Here is a 20,596-nt window from a genome sequence, read left to right as displayed (position 1 = left end):
TCTACCAAGTGAGTAAAACTGATTCAGCCTTAGCTCACGAGAATATACTCCAGCTCTTCCTTCAAGAAGGGAGCCATCAGTGTAACATACTATATTGTTTGATATACTTCTTTCCAAATAGCCAGACGTCCACTCTTCCCGTGAAGGGAATTGTGTGGTAAATGTCCTGTAAGGAACAGATCACTTGGAGCAAGTACAATTTTGTCCCAATTCACCAAAAGTGGAAACAACGAAGTGTGTGTAGATCTACGATTCACTGGATTTTTCTCCAGTAGATCCAGTACCCATAAACGGTAAGAGCAAGAAAGTGCTTCTTGTTTAAGATATATGTGTAGTGGCGCAACGTCGAAAAGGGCCTCGAGCGCTGCTGTGGGAGTTGTAGAGAACGCACCAGACATCGCCATCAAGCACATCCTTTTGAGATGGCCCAATTTTGATTGGATTGTTCTCACTTCGCCCTTTTGCCACCACACAAGACATCCATATGCCAATATTGGTCGAACAACTGTTGTGTAAATCCATTTGATATATTTGGGTTTGAGGCCCCAAGTTTTACCAAAGGTTCGCCGGCATTGACCGAAGGCCATGCAAGCTTTTTTGACTCTGAAATCAATGTGAGGTGTCCATAAAAGTTTGGAATCTAGAATGACTCCGACATACTTTACTTGATCAGTCACATTAATCTCAGTGCCAAAAAGACGTAAAGGTCGAATTCCATCGCGGTTTCGTCTTTCCGTAAAAAGAACAATAGATGTTTTATTCGGGTTAACCGAAAGGCCATATTGGCGACACCAACTCTCGACTACCTGAAGAGCACTTTGCATCAGGTCGAATAGGGTGCTTATGCACATACCAACTATCAGAGCTAGATAGTCGTCGGTAAATCCATAAGTTGGAAAACCGCAATTATTGAGTTGCCTCAATAGCGTATCTGCTACGAGATTCCACAAAAGTGGTGACAAGACTCCCCCTTAGTGCATCCGCAAACACTCAATTTTCGAATCGCTGCTTGACGCAATGTCGAGAAGAGATGTCGGTTTTTGAGCGTTTGATGAATCCAATTGGTAATCATTGTAGGTAGCCAATGGTTTCGTGCGGCTTCCAATATGACATCGAAAGACACGTTATCAAAGGCACCCTCAATATCCAAGAAAACAGCCAAGCAGGATTGCTTCTGAGCGAATGCTTTCTCGATATCGTATACAACTTTGTGTAAAAGAGTCACAGTGGACTTTCCAGATTGGTAAGCATGTTGATTCACATGAAGAGGCATGTTTGCCAAATAAACATCACGGATGTGATGATCGATAATGCGTTCCAGACATTTCAGAAGAAAAGAGGTCAGACTGATTGGTCTAAAACTCTTCGCTTCCTCCTACGACGCACGTCCTCCTTTTGGGATAAACTTTACAGTAATATCACGCCAGGATTTGGGAATGTACCCGGTAGCAAAACTGCTTACAAGTAGCTTTTTCAAAACATGTTTGATAGACTCAAATCCCTTTTGGAGCAGAACAGGATAAATCCCATCCGCTCCTGGAGATTTGAAAGGAGCAAAACTATTAAGTGCCCATTGAATCGATTCAGTAGTTACGATACTGCGAGCCGAGGCCAGAGACTCGTAACTACATGAAAAGACATTTGGTTCATCCGTAGATGCTATGTCCACACATCCGGGGAAGTGTGTATTGAATAAACATTCTAAAACTTCTTCATCGGAAGAAGTAAAGTCACCATTAGGTAAGCGAATTTCGTTCACTTGGAAATCTTTAGATTTTGCAAGGATTTTGTTCAACCGACTGACTTCACTCAAACTGGAAACATTTGTACAAAGGTTTTTCCAGCCGGATCGTTCAGCAGAACGAAGAGCCTTCTTGTAAGCCTTGCGAGCTGACTTGAACGACTCTGATCCAGCTAAACGTCTGTTCCAACTCCTTCTACATTGTTTCCTGAGTCTAGTCAGATCGGAATTCCACCATGGGGTCCCTCTTGTAGTCTTTACAGACCGCAGAGGAGAGGCTTCTTCAAAAGCTTCCATTATGTAGGATGTTGTAGTATCAACGGCATCATCCAGATCACTTGGATTTTCAATGGACGGAGAATATCCCTGAAATTTGGTCGCAACCAATTCAATATAGAGTTCCCAGTTTGTTGACCGGGGATTCCTAAAACGCAAAGTCTGTGCAGTTACATTTGAATGTTCAAAGAAGATGTAGCGATGATCAGATAATGATTCCTCATCTGATACATGCCAATTCGTCAACTCGTGACTGATTCTATTCGAGCAGAGCGTTATGTCTAACACTTCTTCTCTATTAGAAACCATGAAGGTTGGGAATTTGCCTATGTTAAGTAATCCAAGGTCTGTACTACTTAAGTATTCCATCAGACTGGAGCCTCTCAAATTGATATCCGAGCTGCCCCAGATGATGTGATGAGCATTGGCATCACTGCCCACAATCAGCGGAAGGCCTTTTGTTACGCAGTGTACGACAACTCGTTTGAAGTCATCCGTTGGGGATGGTTCATCATGTGGTAAATATACCGAACAATAGACGTATTTCCTGTTGAGGTCACCAACAGAAACATCGATTGTGACAGCACATACATCTCTGGTAGTTAACTCAGAAATGAGTGTAGCAACGATTGCTTTATTAACGAGCACGCATGCGCGGGGCATGGAGCGCGAGTTTGCCATTTCAAGTTTGCTGAAAGTAGCAAAAACTGGGTCCACAAGGTTACCTAGATAGAAGTTCCCTCTACGAAAGTAGGGTTCTTGAACTAGCGCCACTTGGGCTGCACCATTTTGCATGAGTCTGCAAAGATTGATCGTTGCTGTTCTTCTATGCTGAAGATTGATCTGAGCTAACCTAATCGTAGCCACTACCCAAACTACGCAGGATTAAGCTTTTCGCAATCTCAGCACGAAAAAGACCAGCAACGAAAAAACCAGATCGGTATCTATTTAAAATCGCCAAAGGCGAAAGAGCACAGAATACACTGTGTAAAACGCATAATGCGAATCCATATAAGTGATAATTTAAATTAAATGTCAACATATTCATAATCCCACCCTTATTAAGCCTCAGGATAGAGACTAAAGAAGGGCAGCTGATTATCTCGGAGAAACACAACCCAAGCAACCAAAAGTTCGGATAAAAGGGCATGTTTTAGCTTAATCAGCTCCCTTTTTAAGTAGTTAACCGAACTTTACAGTTTACATAAAGTTCGTTTAAGTTTGATTGTTACCTTCAAGTACAAAAGAAGTTCAGTTCGAACTTGTTCTGAACTTTCAAGTTGTTGATGAGTTCATAGGTTACTTCTCTGAGAATGAAGTTCATTTAATATCCATGGTGTTCTCTTAATCAGCGAAAAAGTTTCACTGAAACTAGATTTGTACCAAAAGTGAACTCTGGAGTTCACTGCTTAAGTACAATCCGAACTATTGGTTGCTTGGGAAAGTCACCTGCACCATTGCTCCGGGTAGCACAGGAAGGACTCAATACTGTGGAGAGCGCCCTGGTACCCCACAGGCTCCGTTAGCGGTTAGGTTTTATTTAGACCCCCCTAACCATTCATTCCTAGGCACGGTACGCATCACACCATAAATTAGGGGTCACCTGTGAGGTGGACTTTTACCACTGGAACAGGCAGTCCGTACACACTTAAATTATTTTACGGATTCCTGTGAAATCTCAACAGCTGAACAGTTCGGTAAAATAAATTAACGGAGTACGGTAAATTTTTACAGTATTCGGTAAAAAATCACCGGAATCCGTTAAATTCCGACGAAGTTACGGTGTTTTATTTCACCGAACTGTTCAGCTGTTGAGATTACGGTGAAATTCACCGTAAGAGCTTAGTGTGTAGTGTTAATTCTTAGCCAGTTGAAACAACCGCTACCGACACTACGCGGCTATCTAGGCTGCTCGGGAAAGGAGGTTAATATTGATGATTAACTCCTGACGTGCCCAAGCAGCCGTCAGCAGCCGGTGCCATTAGTGGACTACCTAAGCTATAAAAAATCATAACAAAATAACGAAAAGGCTTAAAAGAGATCTGCGTCAACAGAAACATTTCAACCTCTAATATATGGGAAAAATATAAAATGAGTGATAAAACTAATTTTTAAACATAAAATCGCTTGAGCTACTATTGGTACACGTGCTCCAGTAGTTGCGCTAGTGCTCCAGTAGTAGACGTTCGGGAACGATACAAGGAATTTTAAACAAAATGATAAATTTTTACATAGGTTTAACATTTTTCCCTCGGAACAGCAACCAATATCTTTCGAATGAAGCATAGAGATCATCTCTGGGGCTTTTTTCATTTTTATACATCCATTTTAAAAACTGCTTCCATCCGTTGATCCACTACTGGAACACGACGGCTACTACTTTTTGCATAAACTTAATTATTTATATGACTTTTTGATAAAATTAAAAGCTGAAATTTGTCCAATCGACTAAACTAGAGACGATCTATCCACCAAAAATAGCCCATGTCGTTAATATCGAAAAATGCACGTTTTATTGCATAGTCCAATCTACTGGTACATTACAACCAATGGTACCGGCACCCTATAACACACTGTTTTTTTTTGCGAGCCAATGCAAGACGTGAAACGTGTCACAATTTAATGCATGTTGAAAATGGCGCTGAATTTACAACTGTTGAATGGAGCACCTGATAATAAAAATAATATTTTTTTACTAAATATATTCCGTACCATTGTATCTTCAACTTTCTAGACGATTTTTCTGGAATGGTCTTTTCTAAAAATATAGCGCATATATTGGCGGTAGATGTAAGTTCACAACTTTGCCGTAGGCGGCGCTGTAAATTAAAATTTCTAAAATGACGATCTTTGAATATGGTGTCTTTGACAAGGTTGTAGATAATTTAAATACAAACAACTTTGCCAAAGACACTTATAAGCGGTTTCTTCACCACCGCTTAGGCCTTAAACCTGGTTTAATCGTATGGGTAAACGTGGTTTACGGCTTAAGGTGAAACAGTTTGGAATCAACTTTTTAGATTGTACTGAAACTTCAAAGGCACAAATCTCGCGAAGAAAGCATCCACCAACAGTGAACTTTTTATTTTGGCTTTGTGCACTAGCAGAAAGCTTAAAATAAGAAGATCAGAAACGTTTGCCAACTATTTCCCCAGTTTTGTGCCTTTGAAAACGTGAGTAGGGGCACAAGGCGGCCATTGTGACGGCCATCTTTGGATTCCGAGATGTTTCACCTTAAGCGAAGGTGAAGAAATCGGCCCTTAAGCGAAGTATGCACTTCAACAGAAAAGTAATCGCCTATCTCGATGCGTGGAAAATTTCTTGCAAGAAATGGTCAAGAAAAGCATTTTTCTTTGATCGCAGTACGCAGTTGGAAAGAAATGTCATTTCAAATGGAGCTCACTGTAGAAAATTTCTTGACCATTTCTGCTGCAGAAATTTTTACTTTTCTTGAGCGGAACAGCATACTTAGCTTTAGTCTGTATCTTGTCACATTTTCAAAATATCGATGTATTTTATGAACGACTCCCAAAAAACAGTTTTTCTCGAATATTTTGAAAATGTGAGGTTTTCGATAGCAACTTTGTTCTACAAAATTGTGTAGTCAAAATGACAGTTCGTAGCACACTTTTCACAGAGTTCTAGATTCTGATCTATTATCTTTTTGGGTTGAAAATTTTCTCCATTTCTAGGGTTTTGTTGTGAAAGACTGCATGCTACTTACATGCGGGCCATATCCCCAGACAATATAATCCAGAGGATAATATGTGCGAATGCCGAGTGCTGAAATGCAGCAACTACCGCAGCCGTGCGGTTAGTGTCACCGAGGCATTTAACCGCATCGTGCTACGGAGTGTGGGTTCGATTCCCGGAGTGTTTTTCGATTCACGAAAAAACTACGGTTGGCACCTACATCATATATATAATATCCCAGAGTTGTCTGTCTGTCAGTAACGCTTTGAAATGTTTCATCGAAATGTTTCGTTGAGCACTACAATAGCAATTTGAGAGCACTACAACGGTCAATTATAGTATTAGAACATTACAATTGCAATTTGTGGAGCACTACAATAGCTCTTTGACAGAATATTCTGGATTTTTCTGGAACATTGTTCATTCCAATTCGTAGAATATTCTGGAACCCTTCATCATTGTAGTCTGTTTAGGAATCAACTTCAAGCAAATTGTAATTCGGTCGAACTTGAATCGTATTGTGAAACGAGTTCGGCATATGTAAAAGCAAGATAAACATGAATGAGATGAATGTGCACCAGATATTTTAGATTTATTTATTTACAGTGAAATCTCCATGAGTCGATGTTCAACGACTCGATATCGTCTCATGGATGCATACTATGCTTAGTTTGATCCCTAAAACAGCTTTTCAAAACATTCCTGTTCCGTGACTCGATATTTCCCTGAGTCGATGGTTTGTTCACCACACTGGGATTTTGGAAAATGACAATGACGTCAGCTATTCGGGAGAATATGCTAGAATTGTTGGTAAGATTCTACTCTCTAATTCATAGAATCTTCTGGAACATATGAAATATTTCACAACAGAAGGAACACTACAGCAGCATATAAGGCTATAATTATTTCAGATCTGAACACTACAACAGTATTGAGGCCATGTGCTCGATGAAGTATGGTCAGAGCATAAATTTAGGCGATTTTGCGGTCAGTACAAGCGATTTGAAAGATTATACGTAGTTTTACGCTTTAAAATTTCGTTGGAACGTGGCTAGCCACGTCGGGTAAGCTAGTTATGTTAGAATTGCGGAGCTTATGGCGCGCCGACCAAAGGATTAGCCCTACCGAGGCTGGACTAGATTGTCAATTGCTCGGCCTTTTTGTTCGTCCCAGGATTGTAAGCTTGTTCCAGGAAATATCGGGATTTCTAAAAATTTCAATCAAACTAGTAGTTTGGTTGAAATGGAAGTACAAATTAAACAATACAATGATTTTTCAATGACATAAAAAGGGTCCTATAACACTTCCCCGAATACCATTACCCCGAAAACCATCTCCCCGAAAACCAGTACCCCGAAAACCATTACCCCGAATGCAACGTTACCCCGAATGACACAATACCCCGAAAACCATTACCCCGAATGGTAAATTACCCCGAAAACCAGTTCCCCTAATACGACATTCCCCCGAAAATCAGTGATGCACTTCAAGAAATTCTTCAAGGAAACTCGCGAATTTGAGCCTGAAAGTTTTCGGCTTAGTAACTACTACTATTCCTATTAGTGATTTTTTATTCTTTCAACCATCGGCTGTTCTTTCGAGGTTGTATAATGGCAGTGTAAAAATTTTAATCAATGATTTTCTCTTCATTGAGTTAAAGGCTGTTCTTTCGAGTTGTACCGTTTGAGTTGAAGTTTGAGCGATAGCGGTAAAAAAAAATCGACTGACAAGTCTTGAGCGAAATTCAAAGTTGACAGTGACTTCAAAAAAAAAAAAAAATGGAAATACGCCCCTGCATTAGGGAGCCTGGCACTTTTGATTCACTTGGGCAGTGGGGTTTTTTATATTTTTTATATTTGGCCACAATATGCGTCATTATGAAGCGCTTCTTACTGCAAAGTTTCAGACAATTCGACCGAGAAAAAACCCCCATGCTAAAGTGAATCATGGGAGTGCCGAAGTGGTTCTGCACCCTACTTGTCTGTATTACATCTTATCAGTATTACAATTTCCAACAAGAGATTTGTCCTTCTTTTAGTTATCGGCTATTCTTTCGGAAGTTGCACTAGCAAAGTGATTGTTGGCATCATAATTATTTACGCTTTCAACAGTGATTTTTTCTTCTTTTATCATAGGCTGTTCTTTAGCGATGTACTTTTGAAATAGTGGTCAGTTTAATATTAGTTAACATTTTCATCTGACATTTTTCAAACCATAGTCTAATGATATTTTAGAATATGTTGAACTCGCATTGCGTCCAGAAATATAAAAATATAATTATGCATTACCAAATAATATAACGCTTTTGAAAGAGGGCGGAAAAGGTCTCTAATATTAACATGTCAGCATTATCATCAGTTCGAAAAATGATTTATTGCTGTGAACACAATCATTCTCACAAAATCAAGTACATGCCTGTGAGTAAAATTTGGGTTCTCACTTGGCTCATGAAGAATAGCTGTTAATTAAAAGAATAATAAATCTTTGATAACATGAAGAACATGAATTCAAATGAAAATCAAAATTCTATGAAATGAGTATATGGGATTCATTTGTCGGATCTTCAATTTTTTGTGCCAAGAAAATTCGGGGTTATGGTCCCTTCGGGGAAATGGTATTCGGGGTAACGGACTATTCGGGGTATTGGTTTTCGGGGTACTTGACCATTCGGGGTATTGACTTTCGGGGTGATGGTTTTCGGGGTAATGGTATTCGGGGGAATGTTATAGGATCCATAAAAAGATAATGTAACTTTCCACGATAATGGTAATTACAGTCAACTCTCCCTTACTCGAAATTGAAGGGACCATCGAGTTACAAATCACGAAAGCAGTGCAACTACGTTCCATCGAGTTAGCCATGAAAACCAACTTTTACTATGGTTCTCTAACTCGATATCGAGATACGGAATATCGAGTAAGGGAGAGTTAACTGTATAACAAATCACATTTCATATATGGCTTTCTTATTATGATGAAATAACTTAACACTAATTAAGGGGTGCTGCTTTATTTTTTTTCTAATTCTCAAAAAATAAGTTAAGATCACTGAAGGTATTGTAGAAGATCCATGCTTAAAGATAATTAATAAAAATTTTTGACTGAAGTTTAGACGTACTTTCAAATTTGCTTTCTGAATACAAGTTTAAAAAACAGCTAATGTTGTACTTGGTAAATAATTGGTGTTTTCATGAAAATAAGTACTTATTAATTACTTACTTACTAACTTACTTATTTGGCTTTACATCAATTATCTTGACAAAGCCTCGCCAACAATATTACGCCAATTCACTCGGTTCATGGCCGCTTCTCTCCATCCTCGACTGTGACCCATGCTCTCCAGGTCCTGGTGCACCTGGTCAATCCACCTAGCTCGCTGCGCCCCACGCCTTCTTGTTCCGACCGGATTCGTAGCGAACACCATCTTTACAGGGTTGTTGTCCGGCATTCTTGCAACATGCCCTGCCCAGCGTATCCTTCCAGCTTTAGCTACCTTCACGATACTGGGTTCGCCGTAGAGTTGAGCGAGCTCGTGGTTCATCCTTCGCCGCCACACGCCGTTCTCCTGCACGCCGCCGAAGATCGTCCTTAGCACTCGGCGTTCGAAAACCCCAAGAGCTTGCAAGTCTTCCTCGAGCATAGTCCACGCCTCATGCCCATAGAGGACTACCGGTCTTATGAGCGTTTTGTACATCGTGCATTTGGTGCGGGGGTGAATCTTTCTTGACCGCAGTTTCTTCTGGAGCCCATAGTAGGCACGACTTCCGCTGATGATGCGCCTTCGTATTTCCCGACTAACATTGTTGTCGGCCGTCAACAAGGATCCGAGATAGACGAACTCGTCCACCACCTCGAAGGTATCCCCGTCTATCGTAACACTGCTTCCTAGGCGGGCCCTGTCGCGCTCAGTTCCGCCAACCAGCATGTACTTTGTTTTCAACGCATTCACCATTAGCCCGACTCTTGTTGCTTCGCGTTTCAGGCGGGTGAATAAATCTGCCACCGTTTCAAATTTTCTCCCAATAATATCCATGTCGTCCGCAAAGCAAACAAATTGTCCGGATCTCGTGAAAATCGTGCCTCGACTGTTAAGTCTGGCTCTCCGCATGACACCTTCAAGCGCAATATTGAACAACAGGCACGAAAGTCCGTCGCCCTGTCGTAGTCCCCGCCGAGACTCGAACGAACTGGAGTGTTCGCCCGATATCTTCACGCAGTTTTGCACACCGCCCATCGTTGCTCTGATCAATCTTGTTAGCTTCCCGGGAAAGCTGTTCTCGTCCATGATTTTCCATAGCTCTATGTGGTCGATACTATCGTATGCCGCCTTGAAATCGATGAACAAATGGTGCGTAGGGACCTGGTACTCACGGCATTTCTGGAGGATTTGCCGCACGGAAAAGATCTGGTCCGTTGTCGAGCGGCCGTCGATGAAACCTGCTTGATAACTTCTCACGAACTCGTTTGCTATAGGTGATAGACGACGGAAGAGAATCTGGGATAGCACTTTGTAGGCGATTTAGGATGGTGATTGCACGATAATTTCCACACTCCAGTTTGTCGCCCTTTTTGTAGATAGGGCATATAACGCCTTGCTTCCACTCCTCCGGTAGCTGTTCCGTTTCCCAGATTCTGACTATCAGCCGATGCAGACAAGCGGCCAACCTGTCCGGGCCCATCTTGATGAGTTCGGCTCCGATACCATCCTTGCCAGCGGCCTTGTCGTTCTTGAGCTGTTGAATGGCATCCTTAACTTCCCCCATCGTGGGAGCTGGTTGGTTTCCGCTGTCCGCTGTGCTGACGTAGCCATCGCCTTCGCTGTCCTGACCTTCTGTGCATGTGTTCTCTGCGCCATTCAGGTGTTCATCGTAGTGCTGCTTCCACCATTCGATCACCTCACGTCCGTCCGTCAAGATGCTCCCATCCTTATCCCGGCACATTTCAGCTCGCGGCACGAAGCCTTTGCGGGATGTGTTGAGCTTCTCATAGAACTTCCGCGTTTCTTGAGAACGGTACAGCAACTCCATCTCTTGGCATTCCACCTCTTCCAGGCGGCGCTTTTTGTCCCGGAATAGGCGGGTTTGCTGTTTCCGCTTCAGTCTGTATCGTTCCACGTTTTGCCGCGTTCCATGCTGCAGCATTGCAGCCCGCGCTGCATTCTTCTCCAGGTTATGGCACTCCTCGTCGAACCAATCGTTTCTTGAGCTCCGTTCCACATATCCGACAACGTTTTCGGCAGCGTCGTTAATGGCTGCTTTGACTGTCCTCCAGCAGTCCTCAAGAGGGGCCCTATCGAGCTCGCCCTCATCCGGCAACGCTGCCTCAGGATGCTGCGCGTATGCATTGGCAACATCCGGTTGTTTCAGCCGCTCGAGATTGTACCGGGGCGGGCGTCGGTACCGTACATCATTGATGACGGATAGTTTTGGGCGCAGTTTCACCATCACCAGGTAGTGGTCGGAGTCAATGTTAGCGCCACGATAGGTTCTGACGTCGGTTATGTCGGAGAAGTGCCGTCCATCGATCAAAACGTGGTCGATTTGCGATTCTGTCTGCTGAGGTAATCTCCAGGTGTACCGATACGGGAGGCTGTGCTGGAAATAGGTGCTACGAATGGCCCTGTTCTTGGAGGCGGTAAAATCTAACAGTCGTAGGCCGTTCTCGTTCGTCAGCCGGTGGGCGCTGAATTTTCCAATCGTCGGTCTGAACTCCTCCTCCTGGCCAACCTGAGCGTTCAAATCTCCTATGATGATCTTTACGTCGTGGCTTGGGCAGCGGTCGTACTCGCGTTCGAGCTGCGCGTAAAATGCGTCCTTGTCATCATCAGTGCTTCCCGAGTGTGGGCTATGCACGTTGATTATGCTGAAGTTAAAGAATCGGCCTTTGATTCTTAACTTGCACATTCGTTCATTGATCGGCCACCACCCGATCACGCGCCTTTGCATATCACCCATCACTATGAAAGCTGTTCCCAGCTCGCGTGTGTTGCCGCAGCTCTGATAGATGGTATGATTACCTCTAAACGTTCGCACCAATGCTGCTGTCCAGCACACCTCCTGCAGCGCTACGATGTCGAAACCGCGGGTCTCCAGTACATCGGAGAGTATGCGAGTACTTCCAATGAAGTTGAGAGATTTGCAGTTCCACGTACTCCAGTTTCCAATCGCTAGTCCATTTTCGTCGCTGTGGTGTTTGCCGATTATACCGGTCCGTATTCTCTCGTTGACGTTCCTGTGCTGATGTGTTTTACGGTTGGCTTGCAGGGCCTGACACCAACCCCCTAGATTTCCGGAGGACCATTCCCCCTAAATGTTCGGAGGGCCATAGTGCGCAGTTTAGCTTAGAGTCCTTCTCTGGCACTCGGACGATGATCAGCCGCCCCTGACATGGGGAACAGACGCTGTTGTGAGCCGCTCCTAACATGGAGTTCAGACGCTCCAGGTTTGCAAACCCCCCCTTCCCTGTCAGCATACGACCAAAGTTCCCACCGGGGGTTGGTTACCCGATCTTCCCCAAGGTTACTCGTACCCCGGCCAGTACCACGAGGAGGTAGGGATAGGAGTTGCTAGGCAAGAGGCTAAGGACCGCACAAAGGGGTCTATTTTATTCCGGCAGGTACGCGAGGTACCAATGGTACGCCATTATTAATTACTTAAATATACTAAATACTTCTCTTTTTCATGATGCTTTTCTATCTTGTCAAATAAGGTTTGATAGTAATGGAAATATTTCATTCCTTGATTGAAATTTTGTGGTTTGTAATAAAGTTTAAGCCGGCTAGAAGAAGCAGTTTGTCGAGACTACTTCTGCTACATAAGTTAAAGTGCTATATGTAATGGCCCCTCCCTATATTAATGTAGTAAGGTGGTTCCGGGGTCTTATGGAAATTTGACCCTTATTAACATTTGGAAACTTGGATTCTGGTTATATTTTTAACGTAGATTTAGAGTATTTGTATTACTCTAAATCTACGTTAAAAAATATAACCAGAATCTAAGTTTTCGAAAGATTTGATGCCCTGGAACTATTTTAAACGAGTTGGATGTTTATATAGAAATAGATGTTTATATTTATATATAGAATGAATTAGAATTGTCCCTCAGAAAATTTTACTTCGGTATGAGCTATCATTATGTAGATTGAAATGCCATTTTACTAATGGATTGAAACCTTTTCAAATCATCTATAGGTAAAATCAAAATTAAGGTAATGTATGAAGCGCAATAAAATTGTATCATACTTAGATATATTAGCTCTTTCGAGCAAGTTACAAAAAACTGTATTTTCTGATCATTAAACAATCCAATTAAGTAAATAACTAGCTTAGAAAGTTAATAGTCACATCAATAAAGAAAGAAACATAAGTAAAAGACATAAATTAAAAGAAAATTGATACGAACAATTTCAATTGCGATAGGTATAAGTCTTACTTGAGTCACCATCACTTAATTCATATGGACATTTCCGGTGACTCAATAGTTTTTCCGACGTTTTGTCGTTTTTTCTGGTATTTTAAAACTTTCGAGGTTTTCCCGACAGAGTGGGCAATGTTCTTGGTTTTTACTTGTTAAATAATTCTATAAAAATGAATCTGATTAAATATTAATAATTTCTTGTTCCGGAATTAGTTTATCTAGAAAGTAGCACCAGATTATCTAGTACGTTATAAATAAAACACACAGCAGTCAAAAAATGAATCATCATGTCACCAAAACAGGTTCATCACTATGCTAAGCACATTGAATCCCGCATCTTATCGATAGTGAAATCGAAACTGCATCACCAAGCAGATCCCAGCGAAAAGGGAAGGCAACACAGCGGTAGGTACAGGTGTACGCCCCAAGTGGAGCAAAATTAGACTGACTGCCCTGCCGTAATCATATCCGGCCATATACGAAAAGAAAAAAAACTTTCAAGGTAAGCTATTTTCAACCAGTTGTTGTTTCTCGCATTCTACGGGCAGATTGCGAATGCTATTGCTCCACCGAAAACAAAAATGACGATAGGTACGTACCTAGTGATGGTAATTATTTTTCCAATCGCAAACCCCCTCTCAAGGCCCCCAAGCGAGCAAAAGCAAAGCAATATCAGAATCGGAAAATTCTCACCTCTGAAGTTTTTGATGACGATCTTCTTGATGTCCCCTGGCTTTCCCGTTCCCGTGTTGGTGGTCATCTTGATAACCGCTCCGTTCGTGTTGCTGAGCGCTGAAAAGTTGGCCCGTTTCCGATCGTTTTCGGTCATATTCATGGCGACTACCAGCGGTGCTGCTTCTTCTTCCGCTTTCTGTTTGCCTTCCGCTCCACCAATTGCTGCTACGTTCCGCAATATCAGTCGCTTCCCGGAGAGATCACGACTTGCACTTCCGCCACCTCCACCACCGAACGGTTCTAGTTTATGCTTCGAAATGGTGACCACCGTTTAATTGGACACGCAACAACACCGAATTAACTGCAGATAAAAGTATGCTTTTTTTTTTCTTTCACTTTCAACACCCGAGAGTCACAACAATCCAAAATCCAAACGAAGCAGATGACAATCCTGCTGATGGCGATCAGGAGGTTTATTGTTGTTGCTGGCTGTCGTGCTTCTTCGACTGTCAAAAGCGCACCTGGCAGTCTCACACGCACACTGTCGCAGCCGCACGGTGCCCCGCCAGACCGTTGTTATGAAAAAAAAAAAACAATAGTACAGGGCTCAATTCCTGAGGTGATTCTACACTAGTGTGGGACAAAATTTAGATTCTCGCTACAGTCAATTTTTTGAATTGCACAGGGGTCCCATAATAACAGTGCAAAATTTCAGCTCAATCGGTGAAACTATATTTTAGCGCCAGTCGTGCAAAGTAGTAGAAGCATTAATTTCTATTTGCAAAGTTTGTACGGGATTTACTATGGGAAAACTTACTTTTGCAAAGAACCAGAGGTCGCCCATTAGCTTTACGATACGTATTGTTTGTGTTTATTCACAAATTTATAACGCCAAAAATGACAATTTTTGACACCCACCCATCCCATCATAATGCCTTTTCTATGAAAATTCTACGAATTTTGTATGAGCTGTAACTTTTTATGAAATTTGTGAACAGGCCCTTTTTATAGTGTACTTTAGCCTTAAGAATATTATATCATTGGGAATTTGTATTTTGTTGATGCAAAAAGAAAAGAGGTTTTATGCCCATTTGAGTAAAAGATGTTAAGAAAGCTCTACTCAAACTGACTTTTCCATGCTCCAATAAAGATAAAGAAGAAGATTCGAACAATCCGACACTTGTTGGAAAAGTTATTCAATGAAAACCTTGGTAAGGTGACGTTGATTAACACGTATACTGCCATGTTCGCATAACAGTCCCATGTCGACTTTTGACCGATATGCGATTTTTGCATAAATCAACTCAACATCGTCAGAAGCTCGATAAAAACTGCTAAAAAGTAGCCTTTGTTCCTAACATGTAGTAAAACAAACCCCACTTGTGTTGTCCCATCTTGAAAATATTCGCATAACAGTCACATCAAAGTCCGTATAAAGACATAGTGGTCGAGCTCAGAATGGGTTCCACTTCTAGTATATTCGGTCTTTCGGTACTACTAAAACACACTTGCATACGGCGGTTTATGGACAAAAGGTCGAGAAGATTTGCTTGGTGGAAAATGTTTCCTTCTTTGAAGAGGTTTTCAACCTTTTGTCCCTGCTTTTTTGTTCTTCGACTTTTGTCCTTTCGACCTTTTGTCAAAGATTCGCTTACGGCATTGTAAATGTCATGTATTCACGTTGTTTCGGAATTATTTTCAAATTAGTGGGTGTCACACATAAGTATGTATTTTCAATTATTAATAGATTTTGATTTTGGCTAAGGCTTATACAAATATTAATCTTCTATTATGTCCGTAACCATTTGGGTGGTACGAGGGGATAAAAATAAATGAGGAACAAACAAATAAAATAATATATATTTTTGTTCAAATTTATGTATTGCTGTTTGCGTTTGACTTGCAAATCTTGTTCAAATGCGTTCCAAACGTGGTAACACAAACTAATCAAAGGACACCTAACAACCGTGATCCATATCATAGCCAACCTAGCAGAGAAAAGCTATCTTTGACTTCGCTTCCCTAATGAAAAATCTTACCGCGTTTGGTTTTCCCGCATTTGATATTTGCATTTCAAACGCACACAGCAATACTACTTCAAATGATTCTTTGCTTGTAATCAGGAATATTGAACTAAAACGTATTTTTGCGTTTTTCGATAACTGGTTAAATTGCCTCAAGGAGTACTAGCTTGGAAGTGTGGAAAATAAAAACTTTTCAACGCGAAAGCAAGATTTACATATAAAAAACATCATCGGTAACATCATCATCTAAAATAACAAACATCATCTAAAATTGTTCATCTTCTTATTAGGAAAATACAGAAAGACTTTGGCTCGGCTTCATCCTACGAGCCACTGTATTTTAGATCTACGGTCGAGGCTTACAGAAGATGCCTGAAAAATTTGTTTCGTCATGCTGGATCCCCCATATCACAGATTAGCAAGTTTCGTGCTGAATCAGTTGTTCTGAAACATCTCGAATCATTTCCATCAGATTCCATTTCAGCATTATCTAGTCGAGTCTAGTACACGACACTGAAGACGGCCTTACAGTTGAGGTCAAAAGACGCGTATCTGTCAAAGGATACAAACTCTAATGGAGTTAAATGGTATAGTACTAAATTAGTTTTTTTTATCTACTTATAGGTATTCTACTAAACAGCTCGAAGATTTATTATAAATATTTACGGCCAAAGCACACAAGCACAGTGTTTTAGTAGCTGTCGAACGAGCCGATGAACACAATGGGACTGGTGTGCAAATATATTGGTATATTATATTGTAAATATTCGCATAACAGTCTCGCTACGATTTTTGTGCATTTTTAGGCAAATTTTCAACTTGAATGCTGTTTATCGTAAATATAAATGGAGATCTGTATTTAGAATTTTTATAGAAGACAATGGGCAACCTAGGGATAAAAAAAATCACGATGATTCCTACGAAAACGAAGCACATGGTGGATGATACAGAGAGTAAGAGTCCTAAATATGTTGTTACACAGTCAATTCAGATTTCCGATCCCAGTAAAATTTTAATGGGTTTTTTAACTACGGATTTTTCGGTAAGTTTTACGATTACTGAAAAAACACAGTAAACCAAAAATGTTTTTGATTGATGGAAAATACTGACTTGGCCAGTTAAGTTGAGAGCGTTTTACTGGATTTTGCATTTTTCTATGATTCACCCTTTGCTCTTCCTGATTCTGATTAATTTAAAAATAATACTAATAAAAAATAGGGAGCCCAGATAGCCGTAGCGGTAAACGCTCAGCTATTCAGCAAGACCAAGCTGAGGGTCGTGGGTTCGAATCCCACCAGTCGAGGATCTTTTCGGGTTGGAAACTTTCTCGACTCCCAGGGCATAGAGTATCATCGTACCTGCCACAAGATATACAAATGCAAAAATGGTCAATTGGCAAAGAAAGCTCTCAGTTAATAACTGTGGAAGTGCTCATAAGAACACTAAGCTGAGAAGCAGGCTTTGTCCCAGTTGGGACGTAACGCCAGAAAGAAGAACTAATAAAAAACCCAATCGATATGGACATGTCAAGCATTTTCTTTGAAAATAAACCTCTACCATAAGCTCTTATCTCAATGGAAGTAGTCGAAAAATATATGACAAGACATTATTATTTTGTTGGTTTCCATGCAAGAGGCAAACTCAATGATGGTGACGAGTTTACATCTTGTATGAAAACCAACAAAATTTACCAGTGAGCCGATTTGATTGTTTGAAATGGTTAACTTTGTCACTATATTTCGACAACTTACCACGAGAAAGCGCAAAATAGGTGCAGGAAAAGTTTGGTCGCCACATACGTGTCTCCTGGATGCCGGATGATTCTACAGCAGGAGATTCTCGTTTGACACATTCCCGCATGCGCATCAGTTTGTTTTCAGTTGATTTTAAAGACAAGTAAGTAAAATACTTCAACTACTGAAAAGTCGATAAATATTTTTACTGAGTTATCGACATTGTTCGGTAATGTTGCAATATTAGGGTCGGAATGGGTCTGACAGCTAAGCTGATTGTTCAGTATTTTTTTATGATCAACAATTCATACCCAGTATAAAAAAGTAGCGAACAAGCAAATCGTGATGAAGGGTGTACTGAGGTAACATCATCGGGGATGACATTGGGCCGAAAGATTATCTGAAATATCTCAGCAAATATTGGAAGCAATATTAAAAAATATATAAAATATTCCTTACAGTTATTGCAATTTTAGAGATAACTTTCCGTTCTACGGTAGAACAGAAAGCTACCGCAGTTGCCACATTACTGATTTCCACAAAGCATGATCCATCGATCGGCTACGATAATACCTTGGAAACCACGCTAATGATTATTGTTTTTTTACTGTTTTCAAAGCTTCGGATTTTACAAGCATACATTGATTAGGTGGTTTCGCTCAATGATAAAAATATTTTCAAGTCTGCGGTAGAATATTGACAGCTGCGGAAGTACTTGGCGGCTACCGCAGAACGGGAAATTTTCAAAATAATCGCAATATCAACAGCTATAGTTAAAAAAACTCAGCTGAGAGTCGTGGGCTCGAAACCCACCGGTCGAGGATTTTTTCGGGCTGGAAATTTTCTCGACTTCTCAGGGCATATAGTGTCTTCGTACCTGCCAGCACATACAAAAAATGGTCAATCGACAAAGAAAGCTCTCAGTTAATACCTGTGGAAGTACTCATAAGAACAATAAGCTGAATTACAGGCTCTGTCCTAGTTGGTACGTAACGCCAGAAAAAAAGGAAACTTGAACGGAAGACGATTTTGTTACGTTTCCCATGCAAAGAAATATAAACGAATTTTAAATATTTTTTTAACATTTTCAAGGCTTCGTTAATCTTTGAGCACTGTGACATGTGAAGATGTTTCCTGTGGTTCTCAGCCGCCAGCGTACATAATACGATAATTTTAACGTGAGGTGCTGAGGACAATAACTTGACGTTTTCGTCAAAAGTTGTATCAGCTGTACAAAAAAGCTAATATCACAGACAAACAGACGTAACACTCTAATTATTTTCATCGCACAGCAGAATAGCGCCCAATTTTAATATTTGGTAGTTGGCCGACGGTCCACTCGTGGCGCTCGCATCACTTTTGTTCGAGTTTGACGTTTGCTCACTATCGCCACCTAGTTCGCGGTTGGCTAAATGAACTATTTTTAGCATTGGGCGTAAATGTTTAAGTGACTATGTTTCAAATTGATAATTGTTCTAGCAGTTACGTCTGTTTCTCTGTGCTAATATTGTTAGGCAAAATAAATACGGCAGACTTCAGTGGGCTGACCATTAGTGTGAAAGCCTAGAAACAAGCTGTAAATGAATAATATTCAACAGGGACACTTTCAATTTTATGCACCATCAATATTCTATTGAAAAGTAAGTTAGTTAGTCGTTTTTTTTGTAAATATTTCTAATTTTAACGTATGTGAGAATTATTGTATACGAGTTTAAAACAGCTTGACCACCTTCTTGGGCGATTTTGTGGATTTTCAGTGCTATTGAATAATTAAAATAGCTTATTTTGAAGTTGTAGGCTAATATCATCTAATCAAGATGTCTCAAGTTGTTTCCTGAGGTTTTTTTTAAATTGGTTCAGAGGTGCAGAATGATTCAAGAATTAAATTTTAATGGATTTTTTTTTTTCATAACAACGGTCTGGCGACGCACCGTGCAGCCGACTATTTGCGCGCACAACGTCACACACACCACCAAAAACAAATCGTTCAGCTGTCACTCTGGCGGTCGGGATTTTTATTTTTCCACCTTGGGGGCGATAAATCGCACGAACAAAATTCCACTTTTCACTGCTTGATCAACACCTTTCGGTCACTTTCCTGACGGAATCGCGTCACCCGTTGCGTATCATTTCCGACACGAGCGGCAAGAGGACGCAAATGAACCGATTTTCAGCGAAAATTACGATATTTTTGCACAACACACCGAAGAACCGAACGAGATCGCGTTTCTGATGAAGCCAGTACGAAAACGCTGCTCGTCGTGCTGGTCAAAGTAAACCGGGGGGCTCGCGAATGGAGGAATGAGTATCATTGAAGGATTTGATCAATCTTCCCAAACGTTTGATAAACCTTCCCAAACGTTGAATGATTGCGGCGGCAGTGGTAAGGGTATGGCCCAATTCGTGATCATACGTCAACATCCCACCGCAAAATCGCTAGTGTTTGGAGGTGATTTTAACCTCCAAATTGCCAAATAACCTCCAAATCATCACCTCCAAGTTAGTTTCAATAACCTCCGTTATATGAAATATGATGGCGCGTCGATCGTCGCAAGTTTATCGTTAAACAGTCAATAGGAGAATATCAATCTGCATTAAGGTGATACTCCTTTGAATCCACTAATAACTGTATAAAAGTAGTGGTACACAAAAAATATTCTCCTATTTGTTGGTGATAGTGAAATTATAATTGATAAGATGTTGTTGCCAGTAATCGCTACCTCAATTTGAGTCTTTTCCCCTTCGACTAAATATGATTGCTTGATGTCGTACGTAACCATCAACGTATCTGACAGCCCTGCAAGCGAGCAGCCGGCGTAAAATTAGAAAAAAAAAAAAAAGCGAAATGCTGTGATCAAGTGATTGTTTTTAGCACGGTTTGGTGAAATTTTAAGTTGTTTTCATCAGTAATCCACCAGTAATTGTTCTTCAATTAACAAGTAGTGAAAGTAAACTGTGTTGGAGGTTCTACGTTTAGTGAAAGTGGTAAAATTCGGCAAAAAGTGTTCTTCGTTCGCTGACGGATAAGTGTAAACAATTG

The 20,596-nt window shown here is 40.9% G+C and overlaps 1 protein-coding gene across 9 annotated transcripts in view; it reads right to left on the bottom strand.

The window, feature by feature from the left end:
* LOC5578219 (cullin-4A) overlaps positions 1 to 19,812 on the bottom strand; it is a 38,908-nt gene extending 19,096 nt beyond the window's left edge. For 2 of the 9 annotated variants that reach the window (XM_021839964.1, XM_001656812.2), the window contains exon 1: positions 13,818 to 14,305. In XM_021839964.1, the coding sequence (XP_021695656.1) occupies positions 13,818 to 13,959 (142 nt within the window). In that variant the 5' untranslated portion in view covers positions 13,960 to 14,305. Of the gene's footprint in view, positions 1 to 13,817; positions 14,306 to 19,526 lie in introns of those variants that run through there. The other 7 variants (XM_021839958.1, XM_021839959.1, XM_021839962.1 and 4 more) reach the window with 7 other exon arrangements.
* Between the last annotated feature and the right edge of the window lie 784 nt (positions 19,813 to 20,596).

The sequence above is a fragment of the Aedes aegypti genome, chromosome 2, assembly GCF_002204515.2.
Source record: "Aedes aegypti strain LVP_AGWG chromosome 2, AaegL5.0 Primary Assembly, whole genome shotgun sequence".
Classification (NCBI taxonomy): domain Eukaryota; kingdom Metazoa; phylum Arthropoda; class Insecta; order Diptera; family Culicidae; genus Aedes; species Aedes aegypti.
This window is presented reverse-complemented; position numbering and strand designations above follow the sequence as displayed.